The sequence below is a fragment of the Passer montanus genome, unplaced genomic scaffold (genome assembly GCF_014805655.1).
Source record: "Passer montanus isolate IOZ18808 unplaced genomic scaffold, ASM1480565v1 scaffold91, whole genome shotgun sequence".
Taxonomy (NCBI): Eukaryota; Metazoa; Chordata; class Aves; order Passeriformes; family Passeridae; genus Passer; species Passer montanus.
Genome location: NW_024374479.1, coordinates 665001 through 690765, shown reverse-complemented (window position 1 = coordinate 690765; position 25765 = coordinate 665001). Strand labels below are relative to the sequence as shown.

The 25765-nt window shown below is 36.9% G+C and overlaps 1 protein-coding gene across 4 annotated transcripts in view; it reads right to left on the bottom strand.

Annotated features, from left to right (window-relative positions):
• Positions 1 to 25765, bottom strand: part of FAM172A (family with sequence similarity 172 member A) — a 228109-nt gene that overhangs the window by 108507 nt on the left and 93837 nt on the right. For all 4 annotated transcript variants that reach the window (XR_005626147.1, XM_039695666.1, XM_039695664.1 and 1 more), the window contains exon 6: positions 18308 to 18526. Coding sequence is in view for 3 of the 4 variants with exons in the window: in XM_039695666.1 (XP_039551600.1) it covers positions 18308 to 18526 (219 nt within the window). In the remaining variant the exon portion in view is untranslated. The remainder of the gene's footprint in view (positions 1 to 18307; positions 18527 to 25765) is intronic.

Here is a 25765-nt window from a genome sequence, read left to right as displayed (position 1 = left end):
CTCAGATTTTGATCTGCCATTTTTTCCAGCATGGCTAGTGCTAGGAGTCAAAAGGTATATAACATTTGAATGGCTGGAGACATTAGGTATACAGAGATAAGCAGTATGCACACTGTGAATATTACATTCTTTTGCATTCAAAAACCAGGTTAAATTTACCAATGTAATATCACAGTCATTAATTGTTAAATACCAGGTTGGAGCAATGCAGCAACTGAAGTCTTATCAACTCTGCCAGATTCTAGCACCTAGACATTGCAAGGTCTGCAGTTATGATGGACTACCTGAGTCAATAACACATGGAATTGTCTAAACAACATTTGCATATTTGTTTAATTATTTCCTAAGGTTAATTATCTCCTGCAAAGCAACTTGCCCTTTGAGACTGCTTATTGTGACAGGTTCATGTATTTTGTGTTTCAGTGCCAAATTTTTAAATTTTTTTGTTTTTTCTTTCTTTTTTCTTTTTTTCCCCCCAAAGCAGCCTGTTGCCAGCAAGTCATAGGCCTTGAGGCTTTGAGTCTGGAGGCCTTGAACCACTGTTAGCTTTACTGAGCCAGAGCAGCTCAGATTCCCACCTTGAACTTCTAACACATCAAAACTAAAGAAGTCACATTAAGGAAAAAAAATAAAGACTACAAAATTAAGTTTTCAGATCTGGTAACCTTCTACTTTCGGGTCTTTTTAAAAATCAAGGAGTACGAATCACATTTTTCTGAGACAAGGGAAAAGTGAAATGCACACAAAGAAGTAAATATGTGATACAACTGAACAGTTTTTAAAGAATTTATTTGAAGGTGATTTCTCTAATTACCACTTGTCACAACAAAACCATTTCTCCTAGCTTGATAAGCTACTATAAACAAGTATGGTATATGATTTAAATATGGGACAACAAAACTGCACACTGGCTGAGAGGCAGAAGGATACAGAAGGCTCTGATCTCCTGTCCCTGGAGATGCTAATCTTACCCACCAGTAATACCTTGACAGTCGCGTACAGTTCATCCCATTGCCTCAGGGAGCCTTGAGGCAGCAAACTTTTGCAATTTGCCCCAACCCTTCCAAAAAATCACGACACCTAAAGTCATATAAGTATAATAATATCGTGTTACAACAGCACCTTTCATGAGTTCTAAATTATGCTTATCACCTGTTGCATTTTTCTCACTCATTTTGCAAACATTTGCCTTACATGAGACAAAAACTTTTCATTACGGAGAACAAAATGAAACTATATGATGGGTTACAACCACCAGAACAACTCCAAAATTTCCATGCAGGACATGGTCTAAGAGGCTTTTGTCATGGTTCAGGAATGTCACTCCCTAGTTTAGTGATACACCCAAGCAAGACTAATCCAAACCAGACACCACTCCTCTCACTTCTCTTCTGGTGGAAGACATAGAAGACGGAGGTTATGGGTTGAAATAAGAAGAATTTACTGGAAACTGCAATAAAATAAGAAATGGTAACAATATTACTAAGAAAAGTGTACAAAAAGGAGGGTGATTTATGTGCAAAAAATGCTCACTGAGCCCGAACTGACTCAGTGCGACCCACAAATGAACAAAAAGGCAAACAGACCCTTTTTACCTCTACTCTTCCTCCAGACCACAAGCTATTGCCCTTCCTTCTGGGAAGCATTTCTGCCCTGACAGTGACAAGAGGTGATACAGAGTAATTATCTAGACATGCCCACATGGCTCCAGACTCCATTCCCTCACAGTTACTGCAAAAAAATTAGCTCTCTCCTGGCTGAGAACCAGGACAGCTTCGAGGGCAAGAAAGCTGAAACAAGCAAAAAAACCAGCCAGTATGTGGTCTTCCCCCCACAGCAAAGACAGTAGCTATGGCATTACAGCCACAGAGGAGGATTAAAGTAAAGAGATGATATAAACTGAAAACAGGAAAGGAAGTGGAAGAATAAATTTTGTATGAATATATTTCTGTAGCATGAGTACATGAAGACAATACTTGAAAGTGTCTAGCCTGGGACATTTAACCAGATTTTGACTTTAACTAAGAAATTCCAGTGTATTAGGAAGCATCCCATCTACATGAAAATCTTTTTTACCTTTTCAGTCACAGAGCTGAGAGAATTTTTGCAGTTATTTGGGAAAGATTCCGTACTACAATACAAGATGTGATCCTAGGAGACAGCAAGACCTTTTGTTAACGGTAGGAATTGTATTTCTGCTTTACTTACTGGTAACAGGCAATGCTAATCCATATGCTACATAGATGGAGATATGTAAACATGAAGATGGGCTGGCTCTCAGAACAACTCTTAAATAAATGGGCTTTCAAGAAGCATGGCAATTACCATGCCATAGCACTATCTTCTGTACAGGGGCAATTGCAGCTGTGTGAAACCAGACAAAAGGATGCTGCAGACACCAAGACCATCTCAGCATCAAAGCAGTTGTGAGTGGGGGAGATAACAATGGAGGAAAAGTGACAAGGAGGCAAGTTTATACCAGTCTTAAATCTGACATGCATCTGAAATTCAGTTTAGCAGATCATATAAAGAGCACTGGAAAGCAAGAATGACGAAGACTGATCAGTGAGTCAAGCAAGTTATTTTAGTTGTTGTGTCCTGAGTAAGACAACTTGAAAGAAAACAAGAGGAGAAGAGATGAAACCATAGACAGCTGATGCTCTAGCCTTGAAAGTCTGAATAGAGGACACATTTCTTTCCTCCTTTTATGGGCTCGGTATGGATTTTACTTGCACCATTTGCTATATTAAAACCACAATATTCGGCAGGATTTGATCAGCTGTGCAGAGTGGGTTCATGGTCACCAGTGTTTGGTGTAGCTCTATGGAAATACAGAGCATTGTATCTGCATTGATTCAACACTAAAATCATGTAAATGCATGAGTGATGTTTTTTTATTCAGCATCAGAAATTCCTTACTCATGACCTTAGCAGGGATTAAATCATGAGTCTTCAAATGTAAAAATGCCATATTCTTGCATTTGCAGGAAGAAGGGGTGAAATAAAAAAATTTACTATCTTTTTAAGGGCACTTTTTGAGGTATGGGCAAGATACATACTCTGGCAGCAGGCATCAGCCAGTTTTGAGACAGAAGGAGAGACCAGGTATCACAACAGCTAAGTCTGGTCATTTGTGGAGTTGCCGGATATAAATAGCATAGGTTGTTATCTGGCACACACCTTCAGAAAGCAATATGGCAAAGTGACGTAAAGTTGGTTTTTTGGTATTACAAATCTCAATTTATTCCCAAATCTATTTGAGATGTTTCTGTTTCAATTTCTTCTACCTATTTTATTTGTGAATTGGGCTGGTCATGGAACTGTTTCCAATGTTGCTTATGAAGGCCCAGTAATGTTGTGTGCATAGCGTCAGAAGCACAAAGGAAGACAAGAAGTCTTACATTTTGCTGTTAAATGTCCATGATACTAAGTTAAAGATAGTTCCACTACCAAAACTGCCAACAATTTATCAGGAAAGCATGCAATCTGAACAGCCCTGCTAAAACAAGAAGTATTCCATGAAACATGCAATATCTGGCATATCAAATAGCCAAATAAAAGACGTAAATCAAAAATGCATTTTGTGGATTAATACAAAATTTAAATTTCCTCCACCAGGCCAGAGGGGATGAAGAGCTGGTTCAGAACAAAGTGGTGATAACGTGGGATGATGTTCATGGAATGACGAAGCATTTTGCTATGGTACAACTCTTGAGATTATGCTTACAATTACAAGTTTTAGCTAAAGCATGACTGACATCTAGCCATTGTTTTCATGCTTTGTGTTTGGGCTCCTCCCCAGGGCTCCTGCTCTCCCCAGCTCCCATTACAATTACCACTGAAGATGACTTCAGATCCTGTCCCACTTTCTCCACTTCAAATGCAAGCTGGGCTTTCCCTGGTGAGAGTGGTCAGGAAATAAAATTCAGACTTATACTATATATATATGTGCAACAGAGCAAGCTTGGATCCTAACATGCTAGGGCTAGGGCAGCAGGAAGGAATTACTTTTCTGCTTTATAGTCCAGCTTTATGATACACAGGAGAAAAAACAAAAAGCAACTCCAAGACAGAAAAGCATTTTTTCAGCTAAACCCTCAATCACTACAGTTCCTAACAAAAAACCTAGAGCAACTTCTGGATTTAAAAAAACCAAACCACTCTCATCTCCTGTTTCCAAGGTGGTCCAAGCTTGCTTGGAGCAGGGTGCTCTAGGCACCTCTGCCTGGTGAGGAACAAGCTGGAAATCAAGATACTTTCCACTCTCTCAACCACAGGCCCTGCCTCCAAGCCTTCACTTAAAATATTTCAACAGGTCTGAAACGTGCTCAACAATGCCCTGAAACCACAGAGAGACATTGTCAGTGCCCACAACTGCTCTCCAGAGAGGTGTCAGCAGTCTCAGCTGCATTATTGCATCACTGTTGTAATACTATACTTCCTTTTTGGCAAATGTGGGCCTTCACAGGAGACCTTCAGAGCACCACCATGTAGAAGTATGTAGATGTTGTATGATATATGAGCATTTTTAGAAGGTTGGTGTTACAGATGGAATTTCTTAGATCTGCATTGGAACTGAGAGGTAAGCAGGGTGTATTTGGACATGGATCTGTGCAAAAATAAAGAAAGCAGCAAACGTTATCCATGTCCTTCACTCTGCAATGACTCAGCCTCTCTCCATGGCAAATACCTTCTGCTGCTGTGTTCAAATGCTCTCCTTGCTTCTTCAACATTTTATCTGGAAATTCAAGTGACTTTGTAACCTGAAAGGGTTTGCTGTTTACAAAGTAAATCCTGGCGGTCAGGCTTAATTAAGTCTCAAATATTATTACATTGTCTTGATTAAAGTATCTGCTTATCAGCCAGAGTAAGACAATTTTATCAGGCTGTTGTTCAAGTCTGGGTTTTCCCATTATTACTTCTATTGGAGTCTGGCATGTCTTGCCATCACCACCCAGTTGTCTTCTAGTAAAGTGCAGGAAATGAGATGAAAACCAAGGAAAAAATCAGGCAAAATAAGTTACTCAGTGGCTCCTAATTATGACCTTCATCAGTAAGTTAATTAAGAGAAGAACGTAAGTAAACAGAAATATGATATTTGTCTTTTTTAGTCTGGGCAAATGAACATTGCTGACTCACTGAGATGAAAAAGCTGCAGGAGAAGAAAATAAATAGGAGGAAGGAGGGTAAGTAATTGGAGGAGGTTTTACTTAAGAAAAAACCCCAACTGCTTTCCCTTTTAGCTCTCTGACAGATTTCTTGATTTTTGTGTATTTTTTCCCTTCTCCATATAATTTGCAGGGTTCGAGGCAAAGGGAGGCTGAATTTGAAGTAGCACATTCTGGCAACCAGCTCTGAAATCCTGCATTGAGAAACACCTCAGACTGAAGATATAATAACAATTCCTCAGATTAGTCCTCTCTGCACAGTCATACCATGGGTATGGACAAATACCCATGCAGTTCACAAGAAAATCCCTATGCCATGATTATCTAAGCATTATCTGCCAATCTTTGCAGGTGGACTTACACATTCTAATTTAAGTAACAACTCTAGCAGCTTGGCCAAAGATATTCCAATTAATAAAAATACTCAAAGACTGCATTTCAGCAATGCAGCTGCATTTCAGTACTGTTACGGATACCTACATTTTACTTTATTTTATGTCTTCTTGTACTTTTTTCTTTCCAAACTACTCCATCTCAGGGATTGAGATTCTGCCCACAATCTATTTCTCCCTATAACATAACGAATCCAAACAAACACTGCCTTTTGTATGATCAAATTATGGGAACAAAAGAGTATTTCTTAAATAAACCATCAGATTGTATCTTCACAGATATCCTCCTTAGCAGCCATGTTTCTGGCAATTAACAGATTAATTGTGAGGGCAAATTAATAAAAATGAATGCAATAGTTTTATAAAAAGAACTATTTTCACAAGACACAGAGAGATCATGCCAGTTATTTAAATGATTACACGCATTTTTCTCAACACTAAAAGCAATTCCTTTGGAAATGAATGCACCTGAGATAGTAAAAAACTCCTAATGGAAGTCATGCAGAACTGTTATTTTTCTATTTCCTACAGTACTTAAAAGCCTATTTTATTATCCTGTTCTTTGAATCTGTTTATATGTTGTAATGAGAAACAGACTTTTTTTTAAAACCACGCTATTGCAAGAAAAATACCATTTTTGCCAAGGAAAATGCAGCTTTCCCCACCACAGGAAACAACGGATCTACACAAACTTCAACATATTTAAGTAAGGTAACCATTTAGTATTTTCATCAACAGCTATGGTTTCAGAAGAAACCTCAACTGTAAAGTCTCTGTTACAGAGTTGATCTCTTTTGTGTGAATTAAATGAAATGGAATGGCTTTGCTCTGTGCTGTTCTTCACTTCTCCATCTCCATTTATTACACTCAAGAGCAGTTATTTAAGTGAAAGAAAGATTTAACAGGCTCAAAGCTATTTGATTTCTCTTAATAAAGACTGCAAAGTGCTCAGTACTTTAAGTAAAATGATATACTACTTAATGCACAGTTACAAAGATTTGCTTAAGTGCCTTAACATGTAGAGGGCTACAGTTAATTGTATTTGAAGTAACTCTCATTAGCTTATAATTATCTAAAGACAAACACAATCTGAAATTCAGATTTGAATCATCTGTTGTTTCTCATCTGAATAAGTTGAGAAGTTGTGTTTAGCTATTTAACCTTGAATTCTGCTTCCATATTTTCCCGTGCAGATGCACCTCTTTTATTTTTGTTACACAATAACGTACCCTAGGAAATGATCTTTCATCCCTATGAGCTGCTACACAACCTCAGAACTTGCCTGTCGTACCTTTGTCTTGAACTCTGTGATTCCCTTGTGTTGATTATTTCATTAAAACAGGCTCTTTTCCACACAGATTATCAAGGCCATTCACATTGCAGTAGTGGTGCATCGCTGTTGTCAAAGATCATTAGATATTAGATCAACAGCAATTTTCTTCTAACACATTGCAATTTTTTTTAACAACTCAAAACATCCAATTACATAACAGACAGCTTGGCTGTATTTTAGATTAGCACAGATGCTAAAGCCAGGAAATGTAATTCTCAGGATATCAGAACAAAAGGTTCAAAGTAAAAAAGAATTCTTATAAACCATAAGATTATCAGGACTAGACTGTCACACTGTGACCTTCCTGGCGTCTAGCTAATCTGACAATATTTGGCAGAGCATTGTTTCAAATCAATAACTAATTAACAAAGTACAAAAGAAGTTGTACTGTTTTTGAGCCTCCTTGTTAAAAATGGCTTTTGGTTGCACATGGGCAGAAAGGTCACTTTCATGACATCTTCAGGAGTCTTTCAACACCTTGCCACTGTCAGATTAAATTACTTTTAGCAATTAATTGTCATAAACTAAAACAGAAGCACATTTGTTACAGCAGGTTGTCATAATGACATAGTGAGCAGTCGTTTTGATATGAATTTTTTCCACCAATCCTCTAGCATATCTTAATTTTTTTGGTTGACCTAACTGGAAAATTGGGAGCAATCTTGTAACTCAGGTGGCATAGGCCAAACATTGGGTGTCTTATTGAGATTATAGACTGAACAACAACAGAACAGAAATTCCAGAGATAACCAAAGACCCTGTGAATATGTATCTTATATAAGATATGTAATCTATGTCTATTTTGCTGTGTGGGATAAGAAAAACCCTCAAAAAATCACATGGATGCCACTTTTGTTACTGTTACAAATAGTTCTTGATGCCAAGTTAATCCATTATTAGAAAACAGCATTGTCTGATGTATTTTAAGACAAAGATTAAGTGCACTGAACACCTGCAGCCTTCCCCCATTCAAACCATAACTTAGTTTTGGAGACAAAGATCTTTACTGAGATTTAATGAAAAAAAAATTCCTGTTCTTTTAGTTCCTTTTTTTGAACTCCTCTGTATGCTGACGCACATGTCCGTCTTACAGATTAGTCCTCTGACATTTATCATCTCAAGTTTGAGTTTGCTAAAAACCATTACACCAGGATGAAAAAAGACATCAAAAGTTCCCTGGATAAACAGGAAAAGAGAAGAAGGACAGACTACATTCTGTGTTGGTGAAGAAAGAGATTGTGAAGAAGAATGGATTTGAGTAACTGCAGGATTTGTCCTTAATGGTGTCAGCATTAAAGGTGTAACCCCAATAAGTCTCTGGGTTGTCTCTAGTTCTGGTTGCCCTCTAGAAGCTGATTAACCAGATCTTCAGCATAACTGAGATGCTGGAAGAGCTCTGACAGGCTCCTATAATGAGAAGCAGAGCACTGTTTAACAATCTATGTTTAACGTATTTTTCTACTTTTGTTGTTAGCTCTACTAGAGCAAATGTTTCTATACAAACATATTCTAAACCTTAAATCTTATTAAGTAATAAAGATGCAAATGAGTGGTAACAACTCATAGCTGCCAGGTGCCAAACATCTTGGCAATTCCTGTGATCATGTTCATTGTATCCTAGTGCCATGACCAAACACCTAAGCAGCACGGCCTGGTTTGGAGGTCCAGCATTCCCAAACCTGGACAAAAGTTTCTTAAGTAATTTGTAACTCTTCATGAACATGGGCATAGGTGTAAGAGATGAAGAGAAGCCACGTTTCTGTGCAGCTGCTTCAAAGCAACCTGTAGGTAATGTACTGGCCTGTAGCTAAGCTTTGCTAGACAAAGTCTTCTAAGAAGTAGTTGTGTACAGGCTTAATTAAACCACTCTTTGCTAATGCTTCAACAAAGTACAGAATTCTTAATTCTGTCATGTCTATCCACTTCTAAACACACACTTTGCAAATTATCTATTTACATGTCACAGGGTATTTTTACTCCGAAACTCAAGAACTACTTTACAGTTGAAAATGAAATCTTGTGGACTCAAATTTGCAATGTAGACAAAATCCTGAAGAAAATATAACAAAGGAGAGGAAGTAGGAAGGATGTGGGCACTACTTGTATCCTCCCCATTATTCCAGAATGGTCATGCTAATAACATCTGGACAACATCTGTGAAAAAGCTCCTACTGCTGTTCTGGTTGAATGTCCTTCAGGCTAATTCAAGATAATCTGTCTTGGGGAAATTCTTGAGCTCTGAAGAAACCATGACTATTTGAATATTTGCTCAACACCCCAGTGTTAAAAATGCCAAAAAATATCAGTGCCTGTGTGTAGGGGTTTGTATCTTTCAAGATGCTTTTCTGTAGCAGTATGTGTGCAAGACCACATTGTTTTAACCATGCTGATAGCTTGGTAAGCTTCTGGTCTAAATCACCTACCCTTCCTTTTGTGGATGGCCAACCAAAACCTCAGCAGTACTAAATGATCTGAGACAGTGAAATTTGCCTCTTTGTCTCTTCACAATGTCCACAAAGTCTACTCATAGATCAAATACTTCTTTGAGGGCTGAGGTGAAACTTTGTAATGTTAAATTATTGAACTACATCAGCTGGAGAGAACATCTGAGAGTCACCTAGTCCAAAACTATGCTTTCAGCCAGGACTGGTCACAACTGCCATACCTCATACTTTTTAACAAAAACAAGAAAGTGGGAGCTCCGTAGTTCCAGTGTCACAGAAGTGAAGAAACGTACATTGTGAAAGCTCCCCAAATTTTGATTCAAAGGCATTTGAGGGAGAATGCCTTTGCACACACTCCAGAGAAGTCCTGAAGCTGACTACAGCACTTTGGACATGAAATAATTTCTGTTACTTCCATGCCATAACATTACCTTTCCAATTTTTGCACTCTCTGCGGACACACAGTACAAGTGAGGCAGTGGTCATCTTTTGCCATCTGTCTTTTGATATTCTAGCAAAGCTGAACTCTGCCTAGTTACTTTAGGCAGAAACATAGTGTTCTTAGAAAATGATGTCATGGTTATTTAGCATCAGTCTAACAGAGTAACAATAATATCTCAACTTCTGCTCCAGTGATAACACTGTTTGGCACCCACTAGAGAAAAAATCAATTTATGCATCAGCCAAACTCTGTAAGTCAGCTAGAGTAGCTCAAAACAGAAAGGAAAAGGAAATGGTAAAAGAACATAATGAACTAACAGCAAACAGCAGAAGAAAGGTATTTAAGACAAGTGGTCTTAAATCAAATCAAATGCTGTTATTTTAAGATCTATCACAGCCATAACTCATTTGCTTACTTAAGGCAATGCATTCAGACCAGCATGCAGCATCTGAAAACTTGACATAACTCACTGAGGAGAACTTCACACACAGTCTTCACTGGTAATGGATTTAAAGATAATCAACAGTCATTAAAAGCAAGCCCACCTTTTTTTGGCAACCAGTGCAAGGGACACATGATAAATAACACAATCCTGTCATCAAATGTGTTTGTTCATTTTTCAAACACGAAAAGTGGAGTAGCTAGGGAAGTAGGGAGATGTGTTACAAAGTGTGAGAGCAGTGATGGATCGAAGCCTGAGACCACACCTGGAAATCTTTCAAAATTACTTAGACAGCCTAAGCTTTGCTAAATTTCTTCATTATTTTATTTGATAAATTCAAAAGAATTCCTCGGCAAACCAGATCCCAAAGATATAAATATCTGTCATCTTAACGTCTACATGCAATTAAAGCTCCTCTTTTCCCAGGTTAAGAACAGAGTAGTTGTGACACAGCTAAGTGGTAATTGCCCACTTTTATAGGACATAGGCTGAACTGGCAAGATACATAAAATCAGATTATTCAGTTACACAGCAGGTGGAAAAGATAGGAGATAGGAATGAAGAAACATCCTGGAAGGAAACACCAGTCCAAAAGAACATGCTGCAGATGCTTATGAAGTACCAGCCATACTGCCTGAACTAAATAAATTTTAAATTCCTTGCTGTGTACACTAGCTGGATACACTGATTAGCTCTTTGCTTTTGGGAAAAAGAAAACTTTCCAGTCTCATGTATCCTATGTCTGTCATAGCCTGCGTTAAGTCAGAGGCCATCTTATGCAGTTTAGATGACGCCAAACATGTAAGAATGTGAGTAGTTTTTGAGTGCTTTGGTGTAGGTAATGCCTGTGTGCACACACTTGCATGTGCACTTGCATGATAGTTTTCTCACGCCACGTTTTTACTAGAAGTACCAGACAAGAAGATCTCAAAGTGCTCCTTAAGAGCCCAGAAAATATATGGTCTCCTCAACACATACAACTCATGGTTATTCTAAATGCACATCAATCTCACTTTACTTAGTAGTTTCTCTCCAAGCAGTGCCATCTATTGGGAAAACAAATAAAAATTCAAGTTTTACTTGAAAATATACAAAATATACCTCAATGGGTATCAACAAATTCATTTTTGCCAAGCACTGATCAAAAAAGACAGAGAAAGAGAATTAAAATCAACTGTTAAACAACAAAAGTGTAGAACAATGCGTCTGAACAGCATGCAACCCATTCAGGGGAGAAAACCTGCTACCAACACCTCTGACCACAAAAGACAAAAGCATTTTTGATCAGTTTAGAATCCACTTTTATCCAGAGAGATAGAGAAAAAAATAAGGATTCAGCTGAGAGAGGAATGGGAAAATTTCTCAAAATTTAGATGAATTAATGGCTGGAGATAAATTTAAAACAGACTAGGAAAGAATTCTGCCTGGACACTATTGAAATTAAGTTAATGGCTCTGAAGTTGGTAAAACCTAACCCTGGGGAAGTGCTGATCTGATACGGAGTTCACTAAGACATAGCAAGAACAAAAAGACAGTTCTTCTAAAGACTCCTAATAAAACATATTTCTTGACCTGCAGAGTGATGGCAACAAGCTCATTAAAAATATCAACCTTGTTGTTCAAGATGTAAATAATTCAAAATAACATCATACAATACATAAATTCATAAAAAGTAAGGATTTTGGTTAGTAAAATCCTTAACTTGTAAGGATTTAAAAATTAAATTAATTAATTGCTATAATACTTGATCTTTCAAATTTCAGCCATCTATGAATTGCAGGGTAGAACCAGCATTTCTTCCTGGGTAGCTTATTCTACATTGTTCCACGCCTCTGTCTCCTCCACTATTTCTAGTCCTCTTGCCAGCTGTCACTGCTGCAGGCAGCCAAACAGCCTACATAGGAACCATTAGATTTATCTTAATCCCAACAGCTAGATTTTTTCCCCCTTCATTGTTTTCCCCCTTCATTTTTACTTTGTTTTCTGTAGCAGATGAGGTGAAAACATCCTTGAACATACCGTGCATCCTGTACCCCAGTTCCTGTCTGCTGACATTCAGTTCCTAGACTGCACAAATATTTTCTGATCTCCATGCACTGCAGTACAGCTCTCAAATCCTCCTCTCTAAAACACATAAATATTTCTAGAGGGATTATTTTGCAATAATGCCCTTCAGCTTAAGATAGCTATATATATATCTTAGAGATTAATTTTTATAATCTCTCACTATATCAAGTGTCTTATAGCTGACTGGTCCCCAAGAAAAACCCATGTGAAGAACATGTAAGTTTTGCAAAAAGGTGTAGGTTGCCACTTGAGCCCCTGCTGAACTCCTTCTGTCAGTTTTACCAAACACTGAAATCTAGCAGCAAAACATGCAACTGTGTGCAGAAGGTTAGAGAATATTATCCTTGTTTTTGGATATCAGCTAAAATCCTCATGCTCTGTTAGATAAATAATAAAGGATACCGGCAAAGCTCCATTTCTACTGGCCCAGAAGACCTAGAAGACTGGCTTCACTGCAGCCAGTCTGCAATCAAAACCAGGCAATATCAGAGTTCAAGATGTTTGAGTGATTTTATTCACTTTTGCCTTCAACAAGTATGTCTGCATTCTGCTGAGCCAGTTTTCTTCACCATTACGAAACAAACTGGCCATGCTTATGAGCCTGGATCCCGAGAGGAAGGAGGACTCTTCTGACTCGTGAGCGAGAATCTTTTTTTCAGCACCATGGGAGAACCACACAGCTTGTGGTGGAAGGAGAAATGCAAGCTGCTCCTTTCTTTTGTAAACTTACATGGCTTACCTCACATTTTAGGAGCTGGATTTAACAATGGACACTTTTCATTACATGGCATCATGTAATGGATTTCTGAAAGACACCAAAGCTAGATGGTCCCGATTTATTCCTTTTCTTTGATTAAACCATACTTGTAAAATGCAGAACAAAGAGAGGGTATAGCAGAGAGAAGAGCCAATGGTGTTCTTGAAGAGATACAGAATTTCCTTCCCTGATTATCTGTGTCTCTGATTTCTCAATCACTCAAGGAAAAGAAGACAAATAAAACTTTCCAAGATTAGTAAATGCAAAATTTACTGTAAGAATTCTTTATAATCTCAGTATTATTAAAATAACTAAGTTAGCTGCTCAAGTTAAATAGCCTATGCATAAATTATTGAACACTAGTTTAAATTCTCCACATTTTAGCTGTTTAATGTGAGATGCCTGTTCATTGTAGGATCTGTAGAATGAAACATGACATGCATATATTCTTCCTGATTTACAGAAACTACTGTAAGAACTTAAAGCTTATCTGACTTTTAGGAATGATGTGGAAGCCTAACTGCAGGTGCTAAGTGTTATGGTAGATGTATGGCTTCCAGCTTCTGGAATGGGGTGGTGCAGGTCTCTGGTGGCATAGGTTCTGGAAGACCAGGTCTCTCCAGGTGTTCCTGGAGCACTCAAAATATTACTACACATTTATGTTCAGCACTTGACCTGCAGTGTCTTCTCAACTTTGAATGCCCAGTGTCCAGCACTACATGGGGCATGAACAATGCCATGGTACTTTCCAGGCCAGTCTCATGAGCTTTTTACTATCAGCATTTGATTTTGCAGTTGCTTACAAGTGAAGGAGACTTCTCAAGGACATAAGGAAGTAACAGGCTTTAAAAGTGGGCAGAGTAAAACTGTGTAGTATTTCAGATGTGTATATATAAAGTAACAACTGGCTGCCTTAAAATGGGAAATAGAACAGGCATTGTTTCTTGTAGAAGGGGAAACAAAACATCAGCATGAGACTCTACAGGCTGAAGTCCTGATGCCCATGTTTGCCACAGACATTCTCTGTTCTGAACATATCCCTTACCTCTCAGAAGCTGTTCACCTAGATCTTATAATTTTGTCTCCTCTGGTGGAATAAACAGCTTATTAGCTTTGTCTCAGCAGCAGGCTAATGAAGGCACACAGGCTTTGGACAAGAGCAGACGTGCACCTTGCCAAGTCAGAGGGTAGGTCATTGGCCCAGAGATGGCCACAGGGTGAAACAGGCAGCTGGTGGGACTGCAGTTATGTTGGGAAATGGCTCAGTCCTCAGAGTGAAAGAAATCCATGTCTCTGAAAGGTCATCCCACACAAGCAGACACTCTGCTGTGACATCCAGTCAGGCTGCACTTCATGTCAACCACACCAAACAATGAGCAGAAATGGCACAACTGTGCTTGCACGCTTGCCAGGATTTCCTGTCTGCCAATGGTCACCGCTTACTTAACTGTGAATTAAAACAACTTTTACCACAGCTTTTACCACTTCTTCCTAAATACTGACACAAATTATCCATATGTATCAATTTTTAGTAAAAGCAGATTAACTGTTTGCACATGATCTTTTCCTACTTAATCTCTCACAAAAGACAGGAAAAATTATTTATGAAAAGTATGCTACAACCAAAATTAATTTCATTAATATGCTGTTAATAGAAATGGCGCTGCTATAGATTGTGCTATAGTAAAAATAATATTTGTGATAAGAATTATTCAGATTGAGCAGATAAACTCAGTTGGGGGAAAAAACCGACAAAATTCCTAGCATACAGGCTTTGGAAAGGCTTATTCCTTTTGTCCACAAAACCTGACCCCATTAGCTGGTCTGATAAAAGTATTTCTTCCTACTTCTTCCTTCATTGCCTCTTTGATATCCTTCAACTGTGGGGGCAACAGTATTATTGCAAATTACTATCAAATTACACAATTTTTACTTTTTTTTGCGTAACATTTCACAATCCAGTTAGTACACTTGTTTAAGTGGTGAATGCAGTTTAGAAGGGGGAAAATACTAATTTACATTTTTAATTACCTTCTAACATAGAAAAGACATTGTCAGTGTGAAAATCTGTAGGGAATGGGAGATGGCTGAGAATGGAATAATCTTGCCACATTTAAGCATGCATAATCTGCTTCCACAGAAAAAGGTTAGAGAGCAACAAATTCTCAGTTTATTTCAGTAGTAAATGAAGGCTGGCTAGGATAGGAAGTTTCTGGGGGGAAAGCATTAGCCCATATGTACAGAGCAGCCTCTGGTGGTCTAAGAAAACATGGTAATGTTTATAACTAAGGATAAAAATATGTTTTTTAAAAGGATGTATGTACATATTTAGCTATTTTACTCAATCCTCCACTCAACACATTAAAAACCAGATGCTTTTAAAATGATCTGTCAATACGCTTGTTAAAATCTGAACAGTAAGAGTATTAAAATTCATATGCATTCATTAGCACATTATATAAAAATAAAATGCTTGTGTTTAATCATTCCATAAAAGTATTATAGTCAATTCTGATTATCAAAAAGTTTTTTTTCCTGGTTTGCATTGCTAAAATTGAAATAAAATTTACAAGAATGTTACAGAATTGATGACATTTTCTGTCTTCACTTGTGAATTCAGTTGGCAGATGTTTTCAAGAACAAAAAAATCTGTCTTATTGCAAAACATATTAAGCAGGTTTTCTTGCCATAATATTTGACATGATGTTTATTACCCAGACCAAATCAGTTCCTTTAACAAGCCACAATGAATGCCAGAAAGTACATTATTTCATAGATAAGAAAACTTCCAGCACGAAACAGTAAGTACTTTGATCTTTCAAGAGCACTATCCTTAATGCATTACACACTGCCATAGTAGTTTTTATTTATATTCATTTTGTACAAAAATACAGTGCAGTTTGATATCCTGTATTTTGAGATTAATCTTTTATATATTCTTGAATATCCCAACTATTTTTTTAACTATGAAAATAAAGAAAATACTTAAACGTAATTACCAAGGAAGAGTTCTAATTCTCAGGTTCTTGGAAAATCTAGCTGTACAAGTTGGAACATCAACCAGACAGCTTTCATTTGTTCAAATGGCATTTCCTCATAAGATCACAACAGATCTCAGTGACCCTATGAGAACATAACTGAGGATATTTATTCCTGTTGCTTAACAGTCTGAAACAATTTCTCCAGCACATTTGACACAACCATGTTTCTCCTTCCATGCTAGACAAGTTAAAGCCTTCCTGTGAGGAAATTTTTCATCTAGTCTATCCATACTTTTTCCCACTTGGCAAAGTTGACATAAGGACCACTCAGGTTTTTCAAAACTCTTTGATGGGATCATTACAAATCACATACCATCCTTAAATATCACTGTTGAGTGACAGCATGTTTTATTTTAACCGCCTAGTGAGTCACATGTATACTATACTATACTATACTATACTATACTATACTATACTATACTATACTATACTATACTATACTATACTATATAACAAGACTGTATCTGAACTGCCCTTTGAGATCAGCCCAATCACCACCAACACAGCAGCCTGTAGAGTGCAGGCAGAGAGCAGTCCTGCAATATGGACTCAAGCATAGGAGGTAAGAAAATGGCAAATATGGCATTGCATCTCTCGCAACCATCTAGAGACTTAGCAGTTCTGACCAACAGAGTAAATGGAACCTACTGACGGTCCAGTTTTGTTTCAGAAATTGAGAAGCAAGGAAATTGCATTGGTTTGTCCTGCAATACAATAAAGCAGGTATGTTTTTCTTTCTGTTTTCAAAAACTGTATTAGAGTCTACTAATTAAAAAAAACCCCAAAATAATAATTTCAGAATACGATACCAAGCTCATCAGAAAACCCAATTTCAATTTATTAGTCTGGGGGGACCACCAACCACACTTTCACAAAAACATATACGACTTTTCTGGATTTGAAGAAAATCAAATAAAGCAAATATCAACAGTCATATTTACAGCATGGAGCTGTGCAGAAAGGAAAATGGAATGGAACAATGTATTTTTTATTTTGGAGGGGGGTCAAACCTCCTGAAACCAAATTTCATGCCTTATGAGGCAAGAGTCATAAGAAGGTAGAGTTGCTAAAAAGGTTATGAGAAAAAGGTTCACTTTCAACAAGGGAACACTGACCCTGTATGTTGACTAGACTTCTTTTCAGACAAAACAACAGCACTGTCCACTGGATTCTCATGGACCTTAAGAAGACCTTAAGAAACCTTCTTAAGAAGGAGGGTTTGGCTAGTGGGTAGAATAGCATCTTATAAAACAGCTGCAAACAGACAACGCCTTGTTGGTGACTTTGAATATATATATGCATTCCTTTGTTTCCCATACTCAGGTATTTTTCAAAACACAGTAAATATCTATGGCATTACTAACAATCTTGTATCCAAGTCACTAACACTTTTAACTAGACAGTACAGTTATATTTCTTCTACAAAATTTGTTATGCTAAAAAAAATTAGCAGGGTCATATTAAAATTTAAGATGATTCTAACATGTATCTTACTGGATTTTTTTGGTTTCTCACCACAATGACATACTTTTTTTTGTTTTACCTTCACTGTGGAGTTTCTGATGTGTTTTACTGTTGAATGAAAATGCAAACTTTCATAATAAGGGTTTTGGAAATTGTATGACTCAGTCTGGAATATATAATGCATAGTATGTACATGAAGCAGAATGTGACAATGTGCAAGTAATGTTGTTTGTGCCCCCTGCAGAATTAGAAATCCTCGGGTAGCACTGTTATAATGATCCCATGCTGGTAGCATTACAAAGTGCAAAGGTTCACTGAGTCAGAAAAGGGCAAGGGACAGAGTTTCTTCATCATACCATTCTCAAATTATTCTAGCTTAAATATTTATTAACATATTAGCAAGCTTCCTCCTTTATCTGCCTTCAAAATTTAGCTCCAACACAATGGATGGCTGCTCATATAAAAACAATACATTACAGAGTAAATTTGCTACCACACAAGATGAACATTGGTATTTTCCATAATACATTATTAATTTGGCAGGTGCTAGAAACTATCAGGCTGTAACTACTGATTCCATGTAATGCATACATGTCATGTATGCATTTAGAATACAATAAATGCATACATGACGTGTGAAGGCAGTTCTCAGTAATGTATTTGTTTTTAACAAAGCATGCCATTTATTAGCCAATATAGGCAGTAAAAATACATATGCATCAATAAAGAACCACAAACAAAAACAAAAGAAACTTACTCTAATATAGATCTGCATAGTTTCTTTTTCTTTTTGTGGATTTCGATACTTTTCATAGAAGTCACGTCGCTTCTTAGTTTCCTTCTGGATTTTATCTTTTCTTTCTCTCTTTTCTGCAGGTTCATCTGAGATATCAGAAGACAGCTGTATTTGGGCTTTGGTCTTTTCAACTTCAATATAGTTCTCATTAGGATTCAGAACTATTACTCCATAGCCTTCCTGTTTTAGAAGAGAGACACACACACGCACACAAACAAACAAGAAGAAACGTGAAAAGGGGAATTTAATGCTTGAAAATGCTTTACATTTACTTTAATGCTCTCTAGAACTTTTTTTATTTATTTCACCAACTTCATACAACATCATTTATAGAAGGGTTTTTAAGAATATTCTGTCATTGAAGGGATATTGATGTGTGAATAGGTATCAGAGCACGTACTTAGGCTCATACACAACCCTCAGCATCAGAAAAGTTGCCTGTTTACCTTTAAAATAATTTAATATATTGTTTTATTCACAAGCACTTGACATGATTTTTTCAGAAAACAATACAGGAACTGAAACCAAAATGTTGCTTAAAGAACTCTAAACAATTATGAATAAAAAGCTTTATGCTCAGCCAGTAAAAACCTTTAAAATAAAAAGAATTGAGAGATTTTATATATAAAGATAGATACACTGAAGAAAGCATGTGAAAATTATTCACCACATTTTAAAATAGTTTTTAAAATCTTTTGTCTACCTGACAATAAGCATACCATGCGGAGGCAAATAGCAGCAGTAACAATAAATCAATACCAAAACTGATTCAGTGGTGTTGCTTACAAGTCAACTATTTATGGTGGGTCTGACTTTTCAGTACATCTTTAAATCTGCTGTAGAAGTTCACTGGAATTATTTTGTATATTCAACAAACGCAGGGCAAATTTGTGACCTGCAGGATGCTTTTGAGCGTATAAGGTACACTTTTTTTGTCTTAGGAAATGAGCTAGTTGAAAGAACTATTTATGAATGAGAAATAAATCTTGAATAAATCAGCCAATCAAGTGTTATGATTTTTAAATGATGGCAAATCACAAAAAACCATAATATTTATGTAAGATATAATTGCAAAGGGAAGGGAAAAAAGAGAAGCACATACATTTAACAGATGTGTCCCTAAAGCCAGCATGAGCTCCCAGTCAAAATCAACCTATCCTTTAGAAGTAAATTTTAATAAAGACTTACTTTTCAGAAACATCTATGTTAATTATCTAATGTAACAGCTTTATTTTATCGTCTCACTTGGTGCTTCATTTTGCACTCAGTCCTGGCATGAGGATGAAAAAAGGTTCCCCATACCTAGCTGCCCAGAGCAAACCAAGTCTACGCTAACAAAAGATATTTTATTTGGGCTTGCTTTATTCTATTCTGTATATAGCCATTCACAAATCTTGTAGTTCATTGTGGCCACTGTCAGGTACACAGACTGTCACTCACTGATTTTCTACAGTTGGACACACTTGACTAACTATCAAAATCACATCCAAAGGGAGTTCCTACCCCTTATCCTTGTGCCCTTCTCCAGCATCTGCCATAGCTTCTCCTCCCACCAAAAACCAAGTTAAAGGGCACAGCTACGCTCTGCTAAACAGGGTGAAATAGAGGAATTCAGGACACTACCTCTGGCATAAGCAATATAGTAAAAAAAGGTCACAACAGGCCAAAGAGAAAACTGTCTCCTTGTCCCATGATTGCCCTGTCCTGCCTGCCATGAATTCAACTGGGATAAATATAAACAAACAGGCAAAATATAAATAAACAATAAAGAAAGGGTGAAAGAAAACAGAAAGACAAATTTTAAAATCTATCCACATCATGCCTGGCCCTATTAACGCAAAATGACGTACTATACGCAAATGGATTTTAAAGCTTGGAAAATTGCAAAGCCCAAACTTCATCATGGAGAAGAATGTAGCTTACAAATCCTCCTAAATTGCACATTCTCAGATGAAAGGATAGTTTTTGAGCCTGCTACTGCTGGAGTATCTTCAGTACTTGGCAGGCTGGTATTTTTGGGGCTCTTCATCTTCTTGACCTGCTTGATCTTACCAGAGACATTCTGTGTAGAGATTTGTTTTGTTTTCTACACAATGCAAAATGCAAAATTCATGTGTTTACTTCAGATCTAGAAGTTTGAAACTGTGTGCACTTCAACCTTGTCACAAAACAGTCACAAAAATCATCAGAGAAGTGGAATTTGTCTAAGTTATTGATCATGCAACTTAAAATTACATGACTCATTTGTCCCATTTTATGAGGACACAATGTCAATTTTTCACATAGATATCAACAGGTGAAATAAGATTCTATTTTTAAATTCACTGTTTTATAAATAAATTAAAGAATTTTTATTAAATATATTTTAAGCACTGCAACGTAACTCCCTTTACATTTTTCACAATTTCTCCAAGATAGCAGGCCTCTCCTGACAGTAGAATTAAAATAACTAAGTAATAACCAAACTAAAATTTTTTTTCCCCCTTCTATTATGGGAAAGCCTAAGTCTTTCCCCTTGGAAAGTAATGTCTTTTTGGACTGTTTAGCTTGCACGATATCGTGTGTCTCCCTTTCCCTTGTACTTCTGCATCATAAATTTCAAGAAGAAAACAATGGCGCCAGACAGAAGATTTGAGAGTAACATATAAAAATCAACACAGAAACCCAAAATTACTGGTACAAATATAGCCAATTACATTCTATTTCATTCAGCCTTTATCTGAGCATTTTCTACTGAAAAGAAATATTCTGCTCTAAATAACATCAGTGTAAACAATACAGCTTTTAACTTCAATTATTTTAAAAAAGATAATTTATGTGGGCATAGCTATACCATTCAAGTTCAGTGCAATCAGAAAATAAAAAAAAAGGTGGAGCACTAATGCAGTGAATTTGAGAAGCATGCAAGTCAATGCAAACCTCAGAACACAAGACCACTAATATCTTAAAAAAGGCCTTTAGCAAAATTTAATAACAGGCAAGATAAAGTCTTTGGCATAACTGTTAACACAGACAAAAATCACACTCATTAAAAAGCATCGTTTAAAATGAGAGTCCTGTTCAGAAACACCTCTTTGCATGCAGGACTGTATTAATCTTTTTTCACCATATACAGTCCTTCATGCTACAAAATATTACATGTGTTATTACTATGTATTACTTTGCTATTTGTTAAATCAGTGTCATTAAAAATACCAATTTCAGCCATGATGAGCTTACATCATTATTAAAACACAGTGACCTATGACTTACTTAAGTACCAATCATCTAGGAGGGTTTCTAAATCTTGCCACACCCAGTGGTATTAAGTGGTATGCAAACATTAGGCAATAATAGCAGTTTTCAACACAATAACAGTAGTTTTCAATGTAATAGTTTTCTCCTGTGTGACCAGTGTGCACAGAAAGAGAAACCACTCCATAAAAAGTTTTTTCATTATAAAAAGCTAAGCTTTAAGGACACTACCCCCTCATCCCCATCAATCTTCACCCATCACTGTACCAATGATAAGACCTTATAATTATGGCAGACCCTGACAAATGGAACTCCCAGCCTCTAATCTACAAAATTACAGTTTCTCTCTCAGACTAAAATATCCGATTAACATCTCTTCCCCTCACGTAGTAATGCTCCAAGGTAAGTGAAATTTAATCTACACTAACTCCTACCATTCTCCAGGTAGCTGCTTCTGGAGGTTGAGGATTGTGATGATGAAAGGAAAAGCAGGCTTACTAAGTCAAGAGTTGGAAAGAATCATGAACCTCAGTTACAATACGTATACTACAAAGACAGAACAATGTAGAAGGATCTTTTATTGCAATACATGAGTCAGAAATGGGGCAGTACTTTCTCTCTCTTACTGGAAGTTCAAGGGGGTAAGCCTAAAAAAAAAAGAACCTCAAAATATTTGAGGTAAATTTCAAATAATTTGAAATCTCACCTGCCTGGCACATGAGTAATGAGCTGAAACCATTCTGATCTGCATATTAATCCACCGGGTGGGACACAATATGTGACAAAAGAGGTCAGAGCCAGACAGGTATCTTTTGACCTATGTAACTACCTTTTTGGACTGTGAGCAAGGATTTAAAAGAGATCATTTTCCTATGCTTGATCAACCTGAATTTTCAAGTTCAGGTTTCTATTTGGACGGTTGGCAGCAAGACCAGAATTAATTCCTTGGGGAAATGCAACTCAAAGCACTCTGTTCTTAAACCTGCCTGTGGTTAAAACAGACACAGCAATGTCCATTCATCTTTCTGAAAGACGTATGCTCTGTTCATTTCCCATCTTTACTGCGAGAAGGGTACATCTATGTCACTATTGCGACACTGTAGGTGCAACAGCAGGATGAGGTCATGACAACCAATCAGAAGTCACTACTGAAGCGTTAAAGTAAACATAGCTGTTGGAGATGCAGCTCAGCTTGAAAAATGCCCCCTCCATTATTTGAGCAATTTTCTCAAGACGTGACCTGTGACTGAAACGCTTGAAATGTCAGTTGATTCCACTTTCTGTTTCCATCCAATGTACATTTTGGCAACTGCACCCTGCTAACACTGTGATATTTCCATCCCAGATATACTTCAGCTGCTTGAATTCCAGCACTGTGTCCAAGTGTGTAAAAATGCTGTGCTTCTTCCAAACAAACTTTGTCCTGCTAAGTTCCAAACTTAAAACAGCTCATCAGGTTAGGCAGGAAAAGAAAACGTACCACAAAAAGATTTTAGAGGACCACCTGTTGTCTATTATTTTTACATAGCACTTACTCATAAATCATAACACAGGGTAATTAATCAAGCTGTCAAAGAGAAGGTCAAAGGTTATGTGGGCGAGTCAGAAGGTCATGCATGGGCTGATAGAGGTCAGGGTCACACTGCATTCCTCATTATCAAGTTGGGATGAGAGACGGCCCAAGCAAACAAAAGTGAAAGCAGATGGAGAACTGAGTAGATAAAAAAGAGGAGAAAATCTCACAAATAAAAAGAAGTGGAAGAATGCGAGTTACCTTCAAACAAGGAGGAGAACAGAACAGAAATACACTGTTCTCAAAAGACTGCACATAATACAGAGAAACTACAGTTTGATTATTTAAATACATTTACTATAACTTTCTGTCCAATTTTTTTGTAAATACTAAGCAATGCCACAAAAAGTGCATGGTAGTTTTGATGACATTTCACATCTGAAGTCAGTATTTTCAAGGTAAATTAGACAAAAGGAACTTATTACCGTGATTAATGCAGATGGATATCCAAAACTGCTTCTAAATGCTTAATTTTATTCCTTTTTACAGCTACAACCAACAGATGTTCAATAAAGAAGTTATAACCTGCTTGAATGATGTATAAAGAACTGTACATTCATATACACAAATTTTTAAATACACAAAGCATTATAAAAGTCTTTCTAAATGACACAGCAGTTATAAAATATTCTATCATTACACTGACCTGAATTAGATGCAGAATACTGTACAAAATTAGCTGTCACCCTTTCCCCAAAATCTTTGTTAATCTCATTTTGAATGTTTGCAGCTTTATCAACACATGCATCAATGTCAGCTCCTTGGTTACTGAACCGCTGTACTTAGAAGAAGATATAATTAAAATGTTTTGGCACAGAAAAGGTGAAATTGTATCTTTCCCTGGTCCCTGAGGAGTCTGTAAAACATGTAGGATATATTGACAAACACACACCCTTGTCTAGAGCCCTGACATCCCAGGTCACCCAGCTGCTATTTATTTCAAAACATTCACTTTACACTTACCCAAACTGCCACCTGCTGTGTAACTAACTTTTAATGGATATTGTGCTACAGAAACAGTAAACTCTCCTTCTCCTCTCTGTTACTGCCTTCTATTTCGACACTGCATTGTCCAAATCTATTTGCCTGCAGAACTGTATTTCTCTTATTTCACAATCTTTATGCTGGAAATTATAAACATGACATGTAAGACTATGTCTTACTTTATATTTGTTAATTTGGTGCCAGTGCAGCTATACTAAACAAATCAATATTCAAGGCTACAAAAACCTATCAGAAAAGCTGTTCCCGTATTTTGAGTTGAAAAGGTTTGAAAAGAATTAATGTTTTACATCTCTCTATAATTAGCAGCCCAAATATGTCTTTGTGTTAGATCTGCAACCCTGTTTTATGCTGTTTGCAAGGTCAAAACTGAATAAAAACATCCATGAATTAAAAGGATTTTTACATCCTCAGCTGTTTACTGTATTCTTTATAGGGAACTTCCATGCCTTTACTAGTGAAGCACTAGTTTCACTAGGATTTGCAGCAGAAAATTACTTCTAGTGGCAAGTGAAACACAAGAAACTATGCTATAGCATTAATTTAATTCTGTGAATTAACAGAAAGAACAATGCTCGTGTTCAACTACTGCTTCAAACATTGTTTAATAAATATCAGATCCACCCGTTTCTCCCTGATGTAAGATTTGGGCTACTTGTAGAAATCACTGGAGACGGAATGATAATGAATCCACCCCAGCCATGCAGGCAGGATACTGGGCTGGAAATAATCTGTCCACAACAACTGCCCAAGCTGTAAAACGAGATTCTGCTTTTCTTCACTAAGTGCAAACAGCTTTGGGGTCCATACAACCTGTGAAAGAATGAACCCACAGTCTGCCCTCAAGACATCCTACAGAAACCCCATCTGTAATTAAAGTCTGTACTCCAGAAGTTCATCCTCTCCCCTCCTGCCTTAAAAAAAAACTATTTTAAACTCTTCTCCAACAAAAATTTCAAATGCTTCAGAGAAGTACAAGAAAGAAGAACTAAGATTAATGAAAATGTTATCTACATAGAAATAGAACTTTCTGAAAGCAACAAATCGGAAATAAAGTAAATAAATAAAGCCCACATGAATAACAAGTAATTATTGTTCCAATCAATCAATAAGGAAACCAAGGAGAATATCAGTTACTCCCTGAAAGTTATGCTCAAATAAGTACATATGCAAAGCTGGATTGCAGGATTTTTTTAAATGTTTCTATGGCATTTCTAAGTATCCCATTAGCTGACAGTAAAAGTTCTCAACTGCAAATTCGTTTTTCAATACGCTTTGCCTCCTCCCTGAAAATGTCACAGTATGTCTTGATTATTCTCATTAGCACTTTACGATGAATATACCTGCAAATAGTTAAGTGTGCATTTTCTATGTAACAGAACATGGAAAAGTAACAATTCATTCAACTTATTCTAATTTATTCCAATAAACTTTACTTCCTTTGCTTTTGTAATACTGTAAAATCTTTGCAAACACCTTCTCTTCCTGAAATCCATGTATTTCCATGGGCTCAGGGTTTTTTCTGATTTGTAAAATATTTAGCTCTAAGAAAGGCAACCCAAGATGCCAAGATTTTACACTTTACCTTTCATTTCCAAAAACATATATTT